The following is a 19,186-nucleotide window of genomic DNA, read 5'->3' as shown; positions in this document are numbered from 1 at the left end:
GAGAAATGATAAAAATAGAACAGGTATGAAAAACTTTTTAAACAATAAAGCACATGGTAAATTCAGAAATAAAAACACACAAACATACAAACTATTTGAGTATGAAACCAAAATGTTTCATATTTCTAAATGTTTCTGGTATACTCACATGAGGGCTGACTTGTCTGAGTTAATAAACACCATGTAAACACCTTTTTAAGGTATCAGACTTTGTCTTCTATAGAAATAATTTTAGATTATGTGTTGGGTGTGTAAACTGTCCACATTTAGCAAACATATTCTACATATGAACATATTCACTTATACTTAATGAAAAAAAGAACTTATAATTTAAATATCTTGATTTGAGAACTGTGGATTTGATAGTTCTATTAAATTCCAACATCATAATCACCGAATGCACTATCAAAAAAGCTATTAAAAAAATTTTTTTTTAAAGAGCTGCTTTTGAAAATTTCAGTATTTTAGGGCAAAAGAAAATACCATGTATTCTTGTTCACAAATTCTGATGTTTGGCCTCTATGGTTAACACAAAAAATACCATGTAATAAAGAAGATTCCTATAGAAAAGCCTCAGTCTCTTTCAGTAGTTCCAAATAGTGTTATACAGTATTTCACTGGAAACAGTGGTTTCACCACAGATCTGGCAGTAGCTTCTGTTTAAAACACAACTTTGCCCCAAAGCATCCATCAAAGACTTCAAAACATAATTGATTTTGGCAGTCCACACCAAGACCATAATGTGGATGGTAACTGCCAGTGGATACGAGGGCCTTTATGAAGTCTGAGGTGTGGGTGTATGTGTGTGTGTGTGTGTGTGTGTGTGTGTGTGAGTGTGTGTTCTCAGGAGGAAATGGGGTGAAATGGTTTATTCAGAACTGTAAAACGTTTTTCTAATTAGATCTCAATTGCATAAAAACCACAAATCAAATGTTTAGAACTTCCATGGATTCTGAATGAGAAAGGCAACGATTTTTTTGTCTCTCTGCTTCCTTTTATCATTCTTTACAGAGAACAAAGCTTTAGTTATATATATTCTTCTGGACACTGAGGGAAAGGTCTCCTCTGTCCCCTTCTCAGTCTGAAAGAGAAGGAGAACGAATGGACCTAGCGCTGGCAGGGCTGGAGAAAGTGAAAGGCTCTTTGTCCTTCTCTTTACTATCATGCTTGTGCTTGTGCTTATGCTTATGTTTGTGCTTCTTCTTCTTTTTCTTGTGTTCATGGTGATGGTGGTGATGGTGGTCACTGTGTTTGGAGGACGCGGATTCCTTAGTAAACACTGAGAGTGGAGCTGTTGCAGCTGGATGCATACTCATCTCCAAAGGTGACTGTTCTTTACCTTCAAAATTAAAAACATCCAAATGAATTCCTGATGATCACAAGGAAAGTGAAATGAAAGTAAGAGGGAGCTGAGGACAGTATAGAAAAGAGGGACTCCTCCTCGGGTGCCTGGGGGGCTCAGTTGGTTAAGTGTCCAACTTCGGCTCAGGTCATGATCTTGTGGTTTGTGAGTTCAAGCCCCGTGTCTGGCTCTGTGCTGACAGCTCAGAGCCTGGAGTCTGTTTTGGATTCTGTGTCTCCCTCTCTCTCTGCCCTTCCCATGCTCATGCTCTGTCTCTCTCAATAATAAATAAATGTTTAAAAAAATTTTTTTAAAAAGGGACTCTTAAGTGTTTATCACTTCCACAGGAATCATCAGGAATGGGAGAAGTACATAAATAAGGCATTCAATTAGTCACATGCAGATAAGTGTTCAGCACTGTGGCCAGGAAACTGAATATTAATTCCTTACAGTTTATACAAATTATGATATATACCAGTGTGTTACCAAACCATCCTCTCAAAGTTAATGTTAAAGTATTATTAGGCAACAATAATGATTACACGTGTTGTAAGTTAAGACTCACATTCATCCTTCAACTGTAGCTCCTTTAACTGTAGTTCAACCGTACGGTTTAGGGGGTGAAATGGCAGTACTTTGTTTTTGCCACCTCAAGAACTACTTATACACACAAAAAAGTGTTATGCTAGTTAGGGATAATGATGTCTCAGCAAAAATCAAATTTCTCTAGTTCCTTATGGTAATTTCTGGGGACAGGCAAAAGTGCACTCTTTAAATAGATTCAGTACACGCAGCTTACAAAACCCAGAAAAAGCCAGGAGTCTATAAAGGGAACATCTCTACTTAAAGACAAAAGAGAAGTGTCACAAAGAGAAAGACAGAGAGAGAGAGAGAAAGAGAGAGAGAGAAGAGAGAGAGAGAGAGAGAAAGTGAATGAGAATGAGGAGACCTGTGCTCTTGAACAGATTCTGCTATTAACACTCAGCTCGCCATTTTCTTTCTTTTTATCTCACCTAAAAAACAGATCAAACGTTTTGGAAGGTTCTTTCCATTTCTAACATTTTATCAGTCTAGGAATCGACAATAGTAGTTCTCGGACCCTAGCGTACAACAATTTCTTGCTTTCTCCAGATGCTGCGATCCCTGCGACGTGCCCTGAGAAAGAGTTCTCTCTGTATTACTGGAGACTAATGGTACTACTTTATATGCTGCCAGCCAAGAAAAAAAGCTAAGAATCATCTCAAATATCCTCCTTTCTAAATCTAGGTGGCTACCAAATCTCATTGGTTTTCACTTACAAATACCTCCTACATCTGCCTCCATCCTGTCCGCAACTGTATTAATTCAGACCACCTCACCTCATCTGGGTTACAGGACTAGTCTCCTGTTAACTGCTCCTCGTGCCTGACGTGTCTTCTACTCAAATCCACACTTTACACAGCTGCGCAGCAGTGGTTCTCATCCAGGGGTGATTCTGCCCCTGGGGGTTATTTGGGAATATCTGGAGACACTTTTGTTGTCACCCCGAGGTAGGGTCAGGGGAGGAAGTGTTACTAGCATCCCACTGGTAGAGCCGAGGGATGCCCAGGACAGCTCCGACAGGAAATTCTCATGACCAAAATGTCAATAGTGTTCAGGTTGGAAAACCCTGCTGCATAGTGATCTTCCTAAAAACAAAGCTATTCATAATTATCTGCTTTAAAACTCCTTTGGTTCTTAAGAAACAAACAAAAAATAACCAAAAAAATCCAATTCAGTTGGTTCTACCAACAGAATAAAAGCAAAAACTCCTTGGGCTCCAGTGCAGCAATTTCTAAAAAATATGTAAGTTTTATTCAAAGTAGCTAAAAAACCAAATTTTCACTAAAATGGACTTCCAAGCAAGTTTTTTTTTTCAAGTAAATTCTCCACACTAATTTTGACCCAAACTAGCCCCAAACCATGGTTCTTACCAAAACAGGCATCACTGCCGAAGCGTTCTAAAAATCAGTTCCAGCACTAATTTTACTGACAGTTTTTACAATCTGTCTTGAGCTTACCATTCTAACCTTATCTTCCACTATCCCTTTCCATGTGCTCTAGGGTAGCCCTTTCATAACTGTGTATTTGTAAATGCTATTCCCTACGCATGAAATGCACTTCCCTTACTGCCCTGACTCTCAGATTTATTTAACAAGTATCAGGAACTGCATGGGAACTAGGGAAAACAGTGATGACCTGGACAGATCTCAGTCCTCCTGGAGTTTACAAACAAGCCAACAGGAAAGTAACTGAATAAGTACACCCAAGTAATAAAAAGACAAACACAGAGTAAACCAGTAGCAAAACGGGAGACTTAAATTAGCTGTGGGGGGATCAGAGGCAAACTTCCCCAAGGAAGTAATGTTTAAATGGTAACCTAAAGTAGACGAAAGAAAACAACAACAACAAAAATTTAGACTTCTTAATAATTTAAAACTTAGCTCAAATGTCATTTCTTTAGGAAGTTTTCCCCCAACTGCCCAAACAGAATCGGTTCTTTCACGTTCCCACAACGTAATACATAAAGCAAGTTAAGGCACAGAGAACTGAAGTGAGTTGCCCAAGGTGGCATTGGCGGGTCTGAGCCACAAACCCAAAGACGTGACTGCAGAGTCTGTGCCCGAGGGCACATCGCAAAGAGGACACTGTAGCACCTCTTTTTACCTCTGGGTCTCTTCCATCAGACTCAGAGCGTCTGGAGAACAAGGAGTCTGTCTTTTTAATCTTTGTATCCCAGTGTGTCACACAGTGTCCAACATCCCCTACATCTCACCTCCCCACCCCTGCCAAAGCTTGCTAAACAAATGAGTGAATGAATAGCAGAAATATTTAACTGTTGTGTTCCTTTTAGATAGGATGTCAGGTGAGCTTAGTCCATCTAAGTGTAATCTGAAAGTCATCAATTTTGAAGGGAGAGGGATAAAGCACAGAAACTATACTTCCTTTGTGTCAGGCACTGTTCCAGTATTTCAGAATAGATGAACAAGTCAGACAAAGCTCTTGTCTTCACAGATTATTCAAATAATGTATGTATTGACTATTACAAAATCATATTTTTATATTCATAATGTTTTGGTAAAGATAACACTAACAATAATGCATAAACTAATTATAGAGATTATATATATACACAAAAGCAAGTTTAGGGATCTGTATCTTTTGCCATAATCGCTAGCTACCCAGATAGTATTCAGAAAATGATAAATTTTGAGGGAGATCTGATTTAGATTATCAGCCAAATATGCCACTATATGATTTTAATTTAGGTTTTAATTGAAGTACATGACTATGTTTCCAATTCTATAAATATGGGAAAATGGGTCCATACCTAACAGGACACAGAGCCAGATGACAAGGAAAAGTGATAAGAGACTTTAAAAGTCTCAAGAAAAAATGCCTTCAGATCCTACCTCATTATTTAATCAGTCTACAACAACAGACTCTGCAGCCTTCCAACTGGCTGTCTGCACTAAGAGTCTGCATTAAGAGTCTGAGGTCCTCTTCTACACTGAGAGAAGTTTCATCATCCAATCCTAAATACCTTCCAACCTACTTGGATTGCAGAAAAGCCAATAATTACATTGGAAACTGTACTTCTCAGCAGAGGCAACTGCCAAATGGACAACCAAGTGTACTTGGGCGTACTCTTTTCCAAGGAATACTTACAACCACTTCAAAAGTAAATCCAATCTCTTATATTTTGCACTAAAGATACACTGACTATAAATCTTGCATGTCTCTTGCTTTGTATTTAGTCTATTCTTAAAACAATGGATTAGCTAGATCCAAAGATAAGGGTGTTAGGAACAAGGGCTCCTAGGACAAATGGCTGATTTTAGGTCTGGGCAGAATATTTACAAGACGAACCTAAAACATCTGGTATGACAGCAAGGAAGTTAAATTCTTCTCAACAGACCCGAGAGTCAATTTAAGAGTTTCTCACTGTCCAAAGATGGGATAATTTGAATACTGATAAGGACAATAATTGTAATGAACTGGAACTAACAGATCACCCTTGGATGAGTTAGCCAACTCATTTTTTGGAAAATTATTAAATAAAAAGAGAAGCTATTATCTTTCTCTTCTCATATTATCTATATACCATACCACTGGATAATAATAAATGAGGGGGATTTTTGCTTTATAGAAATAAACCATCTCATAAACAAAAATGGAAAGATATGGGGTACCTGGGTGGCTCAGTCAGTTGAGTGTCTGACTCTTAATTTCAGCTAAGGTCATGATCTTACAGTTCTTGGGTTTGAACCCTGTGTTGGGCTCTGCACTCTCAGCACAGAGTAGGATTCTCTCTCTCTCCCTCTCTCTGCCCCTCCCTCCCCTCCCCTCCTTCAAAAGGAAGGAAGGAAGGAAAGAATGAGGGAAGGAAGGAAGGAAGGAAGGAATGAAGGAAGGAAGGAAGGAATGAGGGAAGGAAGGAAGGAAGGAAGGGAAAGAGAAAGAAAGAAAGAAAGAAAGAAAGAAAGAAAGAAAGAAAGAAAGAAAGAAAGAAAGAAAGAAAGAAAAGGAAAGAAAGAAAGCAAGAAAGAAAGAAAGAAAGAAAGAAAGAAAGAAAGAAAGAAAGAAAAGAAAGAAAGAAAGAAAGAAAGAAAATGTATTAGAATATAACCATCATGCAAGCCTTAATGAAATAATGGATCTGGGCCTTAAACATCTTAGTGGCTAACATCATAAAAAAGTCGACCAGGCACTGTATGCATGGAAGAATAAACCACCATCTATAAATCTAAATCCAATTAAGCTTCTATATCCAACTATAAATTTACATCAAATAAAGACTCTATCAAACACGTTAATCATACCAAGGGTAAACAATTAGCAAACACAAGAATTGAAAACTACAGATCAAAAGCCTGGTTCCTTTAACAAAAATACATTGTAAAAGGGGAGAAAAGAGAGAAAAAGATAAACTTAAAACTTTAAATTTAAAAAGATGTAAAGGACATTATCAGCCAATTACAATGGGTACACCTTATGTGGACACTGATTCAAAAAATAAAGTATTAAAAGTAAATACCAGAATAATGACAGAGGTCAATTGAAATTTAAATACTGACTAGGTATTTAATAATACAAAAAATATCTGTTAATTTTTTAAAGTATAAGAATGTTACTGTGGTTATGATTTTTTAAAGTCCTTATCTTTTAGAGATATATACTAAGTTATTTATGAATAAAGTGATGACATGTGGGATTTGTTTCAAAATAATCATTAGGGTAAAAGTACAGATTATAGAAGATCGACCATGAGTTGATCACTGCAGAAGCTGAGTGATGGATACATGGGGGTTTGTTATACTAGTCTGACTCCTTCACAGTTCTCCACAAAAAAAGTGTTTTTTAAAAAGGAGAAGTTAAGGCAATTTGGCACTATCTGTTAAAATGTTAAATGCCCATATTCTGTGATTTAGAATCTTCATTTCTAGAAATTTATCGCACAAATGTGGTCATGCATATGTGCAAACACACATATGAAAAATATTCACCAGAAGAGTAACAACAGAACATCTGATAAAACCTAATGTTACTATACCACCACCAATAAACTTTAGCTCTTAAGTTTTCATCTATTATACACAATACATATTTTTTTGTTTGCTTAATCTCTGTCTTTCCTAGATCATTTTTCCCAGGTATAATCCAAGGTGATATAAAAGTACAATTTCCTTCCCATGTGGAATTGTATTAACAGTCAGATTTGGGACACACAGGAGCTTACTTTCACACTAGCTTGAGATCATCTATGGAATCACTCCTGGGGAAAAATGCACACATTACCATCCCCATGACACATTTACACACATAGTTTCACATATCATTTCAGGGGTTTACAAGATGCCTGGGAACTTGAGGCCCACCCAAGGTGAGGGCCACTCATTTTTAACCTAAAGAAAGCCCTCGTATTTAGTGACCTGAAATACATGTGTCTATGATAGCACACATATCAAAAAAAGGAGATATATATAATTCAGAATATTATATCTTCCTATTTCATGTTATATGAAAAGAACAAAACAGATGTTCTGTTTTGTTGTTCTACCCAACATAAAATTGTTCCTAGAGATCTAGTAAAATGCACTACGGATAAGGATTTTAGCTGCAGTCAATTTAACAAATGCAAAATAAACTGAAAGAGGTACTTAATATAAGCCTAATGTGGAAGCTTTTCAGTCAACTGATTAAAGTGCTAGTAATAGTGAATAATCTGCTAATTCTCTTAAATTCATTCACATTACGTGTCTGCGTGAACTTAACACAGAACTTGCCGTTTTGATTAGGAAAAGTGCAGTCTGGTCTTTGGATTCTTGAGATCATTGTAAAAAATGAAGTGTAAAACTTTATCACTACAATTTATGCAAAAACAATATCAATGTCTATTTTTCATATTAGAGTTTCAAAAGAAAGAACTAGGACTCTCGAGATTTTTTGTGGGGGCGAGGGGGTAGACTTCATGCACTGGAATAGTGCTTTTCTGACTTCTGCAAGAAGGTGTTACATAATACAGCAGCCCCAGCTAAGCAGGAACACTCCTTTTCTTCCCCACAAAACCACTAAGGACTTCCCTCTGCTCCATGCCTGTCACTCTTCCTCTGTGCTCCATCACTAGAAGCCCTCGAGCAAGTCAGGAGGCAGACATGATGAGGCCTTTGCAGAGCTGGACAGGGGCTGCGGTAGTAGCAGAGGACATGGGAATTACACAGCCCTTGCTCCATATTCCTTCCTCACCTCAGCAGAGGGAAAGGTCATGATGGAAGAAGGAAAATTCCTCTGCCACTTCTGCTTTCTTACCCGCAAATGGCTTAACCTATATATCACCCCTAAAATATTCTTCTATCATATGCATGGAAAGAGAAAACTGGAGGGAAAAAGAGCAACAAGGAAACCAGGACCTGTCCTGCTACCTTAGTTCCCACCTCTTCTTTATCCTACCTACACTCCCATCCCTTTTCTATCCCCCTACCCCCTAAGATGACATCTGAAACACATTCCAGTTCTCAATTATCATCTTGTTTGCTGGCTCTAAGGGAGCCATCTCAGAATTCATCTCAGCTCAAATAAAGGAAGCAGGGGTCCCAATCTCAAAAGTCTTGGACTTGAGGAGATAGCACAAATGATGTAATTTAAGTACAATACTAAGTGCGACACAAATGGAACCAACAAAATGGAAAGCACATCACTCCCTAAGAGGACCTCTCAGTTAACTCTTTCTCAAGACAAGCTGGAAATCCAGATTTTTATGTGTAATCTCTTTTTAGTCAACTACTTCAAACATTTTTGCAAGACTTCTACTGACCAAGTAAAAGATGCCTCAGCTGGATGTGTTGAATAAGGCCCCAAGTAAGACCCATTTATGAACTCTAATCTAGAATCCCTTAGAGAATTAAGAGAGGTCACAGCTTCCCTTACACTGGTTCTATGCTTCCTCTCCTGAGCTCTCCACTCAAAACGTCACGCCAGGCTAGCTACTGCAGCAAGAGACCCCGGCTCCTTCTGGGGGAGGCAGGAAGAGAGGAAGGAGAGGAGGTTCCTGTTTTACTGCCAACTTTATTTGGGTTAGGTTGAAGCTGTGTTCCTAACATTCCAAAAGATGGAGCTCTAAGCACCCTTTCTCTCAGAAACATTGATATACACAGTGGCTAGGTTGATACTTTTGCCCTTCCTGTATGGTATATGTTGGCTAGTTTGGGAAAGTTACCTATCAAATATAACAATGTGTCTATGGGAAAACCATATTTAGAATTACAAAATAAATACATGTACAAAGAATTGTTTAAAAAACTACACCACTTGTAAAATGAAGGTTTTCTAATTCTAGTAATATCATTATTGAATTTTAAGACTTGCTCAATGGACACAGGTATTGAAAAGCATAAATACATTTAAAGAAAATTACAAAGGCATACTAAAAAGTATATTCACAATTAAGTTTTACAGATCAGTACAAATAATATACTGATATACATTTTGCCTCATTACGTAAAAGGGTCCTAGCAACCAAAGCTAAAATTTTAATACTTTCTTATTCCCCACCATTAGCCCTAGATCTCCTCCCCAATCTTCCCACATGATGTCATGAGAACTGTAAGACTATAGAGATTCCAAAAAAGGTAAAAATATGTTTTTTAAACCAATATGGAACTATGATACAAATGTGCACATTAGTAAGCACAAAAAGGTGTTAAGATTTGCTTCTACATCGGTTAGTTTAAGAAAAAACAAACATGGCACAAAAACAGACACATAGACCAATGGAATAGAATAGAAACCCCAGAACTAGACCCACAAACGTATGGCCAACTCATCTTTGACAAAGCAGGAAAGAACATCCAATGGAAAAAAGACAGACTCTTTAACAAATGGTGCTGGGAGAACTGGACAGCAACATGCAGAAGGTTGAAACTAGACCACTTTCTCACACCATTCACAAAAATAAACTCAAAATGGATAAAGGACCTGAATGTGAGACAGGAAACCATCAAAACCTTAGAGGAGAAAGCAGGAAAAGACCTCTCTGACCTCAGCCGTAGCAATCTCTTACTCGACACATCCCCAAAGGCAAGGGAATTAAAAGCAAAAGTGAATTACTGGGACCTTATGAAGATAAAAAGCTTCTGCACAGCAAAGGAAACAACCAACAAAACTAAAAGGCAACCAACGGAATGGGAAAAGATATTTGCAAATGACATATCGGACAAAGGGCTAGTATCCAAAATCTATAAAGAGCTCACCAAACTCCACACCCAAAAAACAAATAACCCAGTGAAGAAATGGGCAGAAAACATGAATAGACACTTCTCTAAAGAAGACATCCAGATGGCCAACAGGCACATGAAAAGATGTTCAGCGTCGCTCCTTATCAGGGAAATACAAATCAAAACCACACTCAGGTATCACCTCACACCAGTCAGAGTGGCCAAAATGAACAAATCAGGAGACTATAGATGCTGGAGAGGATGTGGAGAAACGGGAACCCTCTTGCACTGTTGGTGGGAATGCAAATTGGTGCAGCCGCTCTGGAAAGCAGTGTGGAGGTTCCTCAGAAAATTAAAAATAGACCTACCCTATGACCCAGCAATAGCACTGCTAGGAATTTATCCAAGGGATACAGGAGTACTGATGCATAGGGGCACTTGTACCCCAATGTTCATAGCAGCACTCTCAACAATAGCCAAATTATGGAAAGAGCCTAAATGTCCATCAACTGATGAATGGATAAAGAAATTGTGGTTTATATACACAATGGAATACTACGTGGCAATGAGAAAGAATGAAATCTGGCCTTTTGTAGCAACGTGGATGGAACTGGAGACTGTGATGCTAAGTGAAATAAGCCATACAGAGAAAGACAGATACCATATGGTTTCACTCTTATGTGGATCCTGAGAAACTTAACAGGAACCCATGGGGGAGGGGGAGGAAAAAAGAAAAAAAAAAAAAAAAGAGGTTAGAGTGGGAGAGAGCCAAAGCATAAGAGACTGTTAAAAACTGAGAACAAACTGAGGGTTAATGGGGGGTGGGAGGGAGGAGAGGGTGGGTGATGGGTATTGAGGAGGGCACATTTTGGGATGAGCACTGGGTGTTGTATGGAAACCAATTTGACAATAAATTTCATGTAATAAAAAAAAAAAAAAAAAGAAAAAACAAACAAAAATATTCAGATTCTTTTCTGGAACAGCAAGCAATACATTGAACTGCTAGGATTCAGACAGAAGTTTTTCATTTTTTAAAAGCATGGAGGACAAGCAGAAGCATCACTCTTAAACTATATCAAGGGGTTTGAAATGCCCGGAGCTTTATTGTTTTTAAAAATGTGGGAAATTTTTCATGTCTAGTAAAGTTTTAATAAGTATAACGATAAAAGCAAAATTACACCAAAATCAAAAACAAAACCAAGAAAATACAAAACTGGCAAAGGCCAAGAAATGTCAAAATTCACTTATCAAAGTAAATGATAAAGTCTCCAGCTGATTTCCTTCTGAAATAAATTTTGTATGAATCTTACAATAAATGCATAAAGCACACAAAGAGACAGAAGCAACCAACAGTCTGGGGTCTCAATACCAAAATATTCTGAGATGTTGCTTTGGTTTGAATTAATCACAGCTGATCCTTAAGCTCCTCAAATCAATAAACAGTTACTCTTTTGTTTATATCATAAAAACATGGGTTATATAAACAAGATCCATCTGTTGGAATCTTAAAGCCTGACAAATGAGTTTTGGAAAAACTATTCTTTAAAAATGATTTTGCTTATGTATCTCATTTTCACTCCCTGTTCCCTCAAAACTTCAGGACTGAATCTTTGTTCAACAGTACTGAATGCTTATTCCTTATCTAGATTACAATCTTTTTTTTTTTTTTTTTTTCTGTAAGCAACAGAAGAACCAGAGAACCAGAGTAAGCAGAAGACAATGTAAATCAGAATAGGTAACAAACACATGTGAACTGAATAACCTTTCATAAAATTAAGTCCAATTTGTATTTAATAATTTAAAAGACAGAATATCTTAGTTTTCTAGTATAGCATCAAGTCTTCATGACCGACCATGGATGACCAATTGTAAAACTTTCAGGGGGAGAGGAAAAAGAGAAATCAGTGGTTGACATTTGCATTTTATAAAAGTACAAAAGGCACAGATTTAATGGTTTCTACCGAAGTTGGCATTTTCATGTGATAATATTCTAAGAAAAAGTACCGCAAGGGAGAACAACAATGGGTATTTTTAAATGCTTATGAGGGATGATTTTTCCCCCTCCTTCCTACTCATCTCATTTCCAAATTTTATGTAATAGGAGTGCATTATTTTCAAATAGTAAAAAGTCTAATTTAAAATATTCTTTATGTTAGATAATACAAAGTCAACATGTTGCAAGAAAAGCAAGTCCTTAGATCTGTATTTTTCATGTATTTTTTTAAGTTGATAAAACTTTATAAAGTTTGTAGATTTGTCCTTGAGTAAAATAATAACAATAAAATATTAATAATAATTTCACCTGTTCCCTTCCGTGTAAGTTCCATGCTCCACTGGGGTTTTGTGGGAGGTGTGCCATCACAGCCTGATGAGTGTTGGGGTACTAAAGCAGATCGGGAGCTAGCTGGACGATATTTAGAAAGCCCTAAAATGCCAAAGAGGGAAAAGAGGAATTTATTTCTTGGTTTACCAAAAGAAGAAAAAAGCCTGACGTTTTTTAATAAGTTAACCTTAAAACCAGAAACAGTTCAACAATAGAATTGTAATAATAAAAAGAATACTACCAACTACTAAAAATCTCATTTGATTTTAATCCTTTGTCATGGTTCCTATATGCTTAAATCTAAGAACAATACATGTTCAAGAAAGGCAGGAAAGTGTGACTGGTCTGTTAAATACAAAATCTGGCTTTTACATTTGAGGCAGAAACCGTATTTTATAGTATGTATATGGAATTTTACATATAGTAAATTTTCCCTGCTCCCCCTGAAAATTTGCTAATAAATTCCATTGTAATACTTACTCAACAAATACATCAAAATAATTTAGGGCTTACAGTAAGAAGACTTTTTTTTTTTTTTTTAACCTTTATTTATTTTTGAGACAGAGAGAGACAGAGCATGAACGGGGGAGGGTCAGAGAGAGAGGGAGACACAGAATTCGAAACAGGCTCCAGGCTCTAAGCCGTCAGCACAGAGCCCGACGCGGGGCTTGAACTCACGAACCGCGAGATCATGACCTGAGCCGAAGTCGGACGCTTAACCGACTGAGCCACCCAGGCGCCCCAAGAAGACATTTTAAACAGGAAATGTTGTAATGGTATATATAATGTGAACAGCATTGTAGCAGTTATCAGGATACCTAGGTCCTGATTCCAAATTATCAACAAATTAGATACATAATCTAGGTGAGACATTTATCTCACTGTGTCTCAATTCCTTCACTTGTCACATGGCAAAGTTCTAAGATCAGCTGGTCTAGCCCTGAGTTGGTTATTACTGGAGAGTGTCATTTAGGGCAAGTCATTTAATATCCCTCTCTTAAGTTCACTCATCTATAAAATAGATAGAACAGATGAGTAATTGTTAAGATCTCTGAGAATTAGAAAAGCCAAAGAATTCATGACCTGTCAATGTTCAAATGAATCTTCGGCTCATATTCTATCTGAAGCCAGTTCTCAAATTTTACTAGCTTATACTAGTTTACTAGACAGTGAAAAATAATTTAGGTCTCAAAACTAAAATTTAATAAAAAGCAGACCGAGGTGGGTAAGGAGGACTTTGCACAAATGTAACATGCTTAAAAGAAAAAAAAAAGAAAAAGAAAAACATTACTCAAATGTAAAGATCATAAAAGACAACCAGTATGGGATATAAATAAATACTCCCTTTTTTTTTTGCCAATGAAAACAGGAAGAGTACCCAGAAAAAAAACAGTTACATTCCCAATAAAAAATGCATTATATAGTAAACTTGAGGGGTGCCTGGCTGGCTCAGTTAGTAGAGCATGTGACTTGATCTTGGGATCATGAGTTTGAGCTCCATGTTGGGCACAGAGATTACTTAAAAAAAGTAAAAATTAGGGGCGCCTGGGTGGCTCATTTGGTTGAGTGTCTGACTCTTGATTTCAGCTCAGGTCATGATCCGAGGGTCATAGGATCGAGCCCTATGCTGGACTCCACACTGAGAGTGGAGCCTGTTTAAGATCCTCTTTTCCCTTAGCCCCTCTCCCCTCTCATGTGTGCGGGCTCTAAGAAAAAAGGTAAAATTTTAAAAAGTACTTGATTGGGGCGCCTGGGTGGCTCAGTCAACTTTGGCTCAGGTTATGATCTCACACAGTTTGTGAGTCTGAGCCTCGAATCTGGCTCACTGCTGCCAGCGAAAAGCTCACTCTGAACCCTCACTCTCCCTCTCTCTTTGCTCCTCTTCTACTTGTGCTCTCTCTCAAAAAAAAAATAAACATTAAAAAAAAAGTACACTTGATTTATCATTTATAATTAATAAATATCTTTTAAGTTGTTATATTGATGACAAAAAACAATTATGCATAAAAAATGAAATAAGTGAAAATTACTAAATTATATATTATGTATCAACGTGGATACATTTTAGAAGCATAATGCTGACTAAAAAACGTAAGTCATATCATACCATTTTCATAAAATTAAAAAAACAAGTATAAGGAAATCCTATATCTATGTGGTACACTAAAAAGAAAAGTAATAGAATGGTTAAAAAAAGTAAAAGAAAATTCAAGACCATATTTACTTATGGTGCAAAGGCAGGTGGAGAGAATCAGGGAAGAGGCACAAAGGGAATGACCACGGCATGGAGTCTATCATACAGGTTAAGGTGGAGAGCAGGTTCACAGATATTTGTTTTATTACTATGCTTTGGAACTTACATGCAAGTTACATCAATGCTTTATCCCTGAATATTAAAAAATGCTGACATAAACTAGGTATTAGCTCTTCAAAAAGCATTATAACAAAATGAATCAAGAGCTGTGAACACCTTCTGAAGAAGTACAGTTAAAATTACTCTTTTCACCAATAAAATATTTTGGGAAATTAAGGAATATAATTTAACAAAAAAGAAACAAAAGCTTCTGTATGAAGGTATTCAGTGCAGAATCACCCATTAAAAAAAAACAAAAACAAAAACCCTGAAACAACCCCCAAAATAAGATAAATTATAGTACATCAACTCAATACCGCCTCAGGTACTATTTTCAAAAGAAAAGATTATGATGTTTGGGAGATGCATGCAAAAAAAGTCTAAGACTTCTACAATATTACGTGAAATGGGCACACAAAAAAGAGAAAGTAGCAGTGTTATGGGAGGCATTAACTTCAGTCAAAGTTTAAAATTATGGTTACGTTATTAAAAAGAAAATAGAGGGGTGCCTGGGTGGCTCAGTCAGTTGAGCGTCCGACTTTGGCTCAGGTCATGATCTCACAGCTCGTGAGTTCGAGCCCCGTGTCGGGCTCTGTGCTGACAGCTCGGAGCCTGGAGCCTGCTTCGGATTCTATGTCTCCCTCTCTCTCTCTGCCCCTAACCCACTCGCATCCTGTCTCTGTCTCTCTCAAAAATAAACAAACATTAAAATAAACAAACAAACAAATAAATAAATAAATAGAAAATAGATCTAATATTTTAGTTTGAGGTTAAGCCTACTACAAAAAAAGAAAAAAAAGGAAACGCACAAAAAAATTAAAGCCACTGGAAGGAATCTGATGAATGGATTTTTAAAACAACAAATCCAGAAGTATGCCCAAAATTTAAGGACCAAAATAAAACAGAATTAAAAACAAAACAAAACCCTTTTTAAAAATGTATTCCTTTGCTGATATGCATTATAATCTGCTACAGTCCAGTATTTTATACTAGCTACTTTCAAATATTCACCTGTAAATAAAGCAATACACCTTAGAAGAGCAGTACCGCATGAGCTCTCTTCATGAGCCTGCGGATGCTATGCACTGATCTCACCTGGAGTTGATGGCCTTTCAAGCATGTTCAAATGATGGGAAATAAACGCCTGGCTATCGTGAACAGTGTCCATATCAATTTCCTCCTCATCTTGAGAATTTGAAAACTACAACACATACACAAAGGAGAAAAAGAACCGTTACATCACTTTACATTTGGATCTTAGCTCTTAGGAAAAGGTAGCAGAGAGGCCACAGAATATACCCCCACATCTTAAAAGGAAAAGTAGTCTTTTTCTCAGAAAGAATTAAGAATAAGAAAAGATTACATGGTCCAGCCTCTTAAAGAAGCTGACTGGATATTACTGGAAATGAAATAGTAACTAAAATCTACTCCTATGTTGTGGGAAGAGGTAGTGAGCCAAGGCAGATCATATACACATAGTTCCTCCCCCAAACAGAGAAGAAATATGTGATAATACAAGTTAAATGATCAGATGGAAGGTCTTAAACGGACATTTGGATTTCTTTATGATTCAGTCTGCCCCCATCTGTTCCTGCTAAGGAAAAACCATTGGAAGTATTCAAAAAGATTTACAAGAAGGTGAATATCCTACACTATTAATACAGGTTTAACCTGTATTTCTTACTCTGATTTTGAGTTTGACTTTACTGCTATCCTCATTCTTCTCCAGTATTTGACCAGGTTCTAGTGGGGACCCCAGTGGTGTATCAGCCTTCCTCTTCACTCCCTGCTGATGAGCTGACATATTACATGATGCTTCCTTGGCAAGGTGATCATCTTCCTGCGGCAATATTCAAGATCAAAATTAGATTTCTGAAGACAAGTAGCTCATATTATAGCTGAACACTAATAGCTACAGCAACCATGCAGATTAGAGCACGCCCAGTGCCTAAAATTTATCAGCAGTGGGCTTAAAATAAACTTCACCTTTTCCTGTCAGCTGGTCTTTTTTGGGGGAGATGGGAGGTATATAAGCAAACTTGTAGAGTTTTCCCAAAAGAATGTATCTTTTGGTGTCATTTTCTCTTTTCCTGAAGACTCCAAGAATGAATGTGAATAAATTAACATATATGGGCAAGAATTAGAAACCTATTCGTTTATACAGGTTTATAAATACTCTGATCTGAGAAAGCACTTTAATGAGACCCTTTTTTCCTATGGAAAGGTCTATCTTACTTCTTCATAACCCAAAATCTAGGATACATTTTAAATTTACAACAAATAAGTACGATTATATTCCAGAAAATCCAGGTGAATAAGTAATTTAAAATGATTATTACTAACTTGCATAAAGAGAATCTCAGTTTTCAAGTGTCAAAACACCAATAGGGAATTGCCAGGCAAGTAATCTGGTCTAAATATTGGCGAAAAATGAAGCTTGCATTATTGTGGACATTCTGTTACCAACATGAAAATCATTTCTGGAAAACTTTCTCTGAATTACAATAAAATGATTGTTAAGTATGCTAAAAGTCTTTCTACAAAAAATCTGGTAATTTCACAATGCAGAGCTGGAATTAAAAGGTTTTTAAGAGGCAAACACATGCATGCATACATTAAAACAAAACAAAACAAAACCACGTAATGCATAATCTCTTCCCAAATCAGCAGCGTACTCATTTACCTGACCATACACTGTTACTTATTTAATTCAACAAGCATTTGCCAGGCATTTATCATATGCTTAGAAGTGTGCTAGATATTACACAGAATAGCAAAAAAAATTCAGAGCCCCTATGTTCAAATAGTTTGTTAATATGATATACAGACAAGATGAAATATTCACTTCAATTTTCTGCTACTCTAAGAAATTCGACACTCAAGTACAAAAACATCATTACGTCATCACAAAAGGGGTAAATGGACTGGCAGCACATCATTTGTTATGTGCAGCTATGTAGTTGTCAGTAGTGCTTTGTAAACTTTTGTAAAGTGCTAAACTACTGTCAACCAGCAGTTTAAGCGGTACATGAAACTATCAGTGGCTTTAAAATTTGCCAGTTCAAAAAAATAAATTCTCTTCCCTAGGGAGCTCTATACAAGAAAACTGTATCTTCTGTAATGCATGTGACTCTTACAGGGTTCTGAAATCCAACTAGCTGTGCGTGACTACTTGGATTAATCGCAGCTTCTTGGTTGCCTGCTATGGCCTCTGGAATTATGGTCGGATTCAAGACAGCTTTTTTCTCTTTTAGATTAAGAACCAACCCAAGCTCTGGCAAGGGCAAGCAGGAAGGTCTACTGAGGCCAAAAAGTGTGAAGTACAAGTCCACAGCACCACAACGTAACCTCCAGTCATGTGAAGTACCTAAGAAGTAAATAATAAAGAAGTCAATACGTACACTTATCCATGAACTGCTCCAGAACCTATACAGAGAAAAAGGACTGTGCTAAAAGGGGCCGTCTAATGACCTAGGCACAACAGGCAAACCCTCTACTCTAAAAATGCATCTTAACACAGATACTCAGAAATTGTTCTGAAAGCAGTAATGGTAGTGAACGAACAAATAACTTACAATTGGTAAAGCATGTTATCATTACACTATTCTTACCAAATGAATATTAGACATCCACTAAACATTTAATATTTCAAAAGCAGTATTTTTTCAGGCTTTAGATCTTCCTATTAATTCCTCCTCTTTGGTAAATACTCCACATTCATTCATTCTCTGTTCATCTTGTCTGATTTTCTTCTTGAATAGCCCATTAGGAAGATAGCACTCTAAGAGCCTTTATGAACCCTGACACTTGAAACAAATTCTCCTCTCAAATTTATTACTTTCAGGTTTTAAATATAGTAATAAACCCTACAACTACTTAAAATAACATGATTCTAAATTTTTATTGAGGAGGAGGAAAATGTTTTTGCTAAACACCTTTATATTTGTGTTGCTCTGCAAGGTGTATGTTGTTTTTAAAGAATTTTTTTTAATGTTTATTTTCTGAGCCAGGGTGACAGAGCATGAGCAGGGGAGGGGCAGAGAGAGAGGGAAACACAGTATACAAAGTAGGCTCCAGGTTCTGAGCTGTCAGCACAGAGCCTGACACAGCCTGCAAGATCATGATCTGAGGCAAAGCTGGACCCTCAACCAACTGAGCCACTCAGGCACCCCTGCAAGGTATTATGTTTAAAAGATAAAAATTATAGGAAAAAGCAAATCCCAGAGATAGCAACAGCTGGTAAAACACATAATGACCAGAAGAAAGCTGACTGTGTAGAGATTAAATTTAAAGTAGATGAGAGACTACAGACAGGTTCTTTCAATTTCTTTGATGAATCTCGGGGTTTTTTTTTTTAACCTCCAAAATAAGGGTTTTGATCTCAGATTATACCTTATCTCATTATCAATGACAGATTAGAGAGGACATCAATACCA

At 37.0% G+C, this 19,186-nt stretch overlaps 1 protein-coding gene and 1 long non-coding RNA gene across 4 annotated transcripts in view; one reads left to right on the top strand and one right to left on the bottom strand.

The window, feature by feature from the left end:
- Positions 1–572: 572 nt before the first annotated feature.
- Positions 573–922, top strand: LOC123585541. Its single transcript, XR_006706272.1, has 2 exons — positions 573–795; positions 835–922. It is a non-coding gene; the product is annotated as an uncharacterized LOC123585541 (long non-coding RNA).
- The window catches only part of TAF2 (TATA-box binding protein associated factor 2), a 95,851-nt gene continuing 77,501 nt past the window's right edge, over positions 837–19,186 (bottom strand). For 2 of the 3 annotated variants that reach the window (XM_045453814.1, XM_045453817.1), the window contains 5 exons: positions 17,888–18,117; positions 16,435–16,590; positions 15,846–15,951; positions 12,377–12,499; positions 837–1,339 (listed from right to left, as the gene is read on the bottom strand). In XM_045453814.1, coding sequence (XP_045309770.1) covers positions 1,077–1,339; positions 12,377–12,499; positions 15,846–15,951; positions 16,435–16,590; positions 17,888–18,117 — 878 coding nt within the window. In that variant the 3' untranslated portion in view covers positions 837–1,076. The remainder of the gene's footprint in view (positions 1,340–12,376; positions 12,500–15,845; positions 15,952–16,434; positions 16,591–17,887; positions 18,118–19,186) is intronic. The other variant, XM_045453816.1, reaches the window with a different exon arrangement.

The sequence above is a fragment of the Leopardus geoffroyi genome, chromosome C3 (genome assembly GCF_018350155.1).
Source record: "Leopardus geoffroyi isolate Oge1 chromosome C3, O.geoffroyi_Oge1_pat1.0, whole genome shotgun sequence".
Lineage (NCBI taxonomy): Eukaryota > Metazoa > Chordata > Mammalia > Carnivora > Felidae > Leopardus > Leopardus geoffroyi.
The sequence above is the reverse complement of the archived record's forward strand: the minus strand, read 5'-3'. Positions and strand labels throughout refer to the sequence as shown.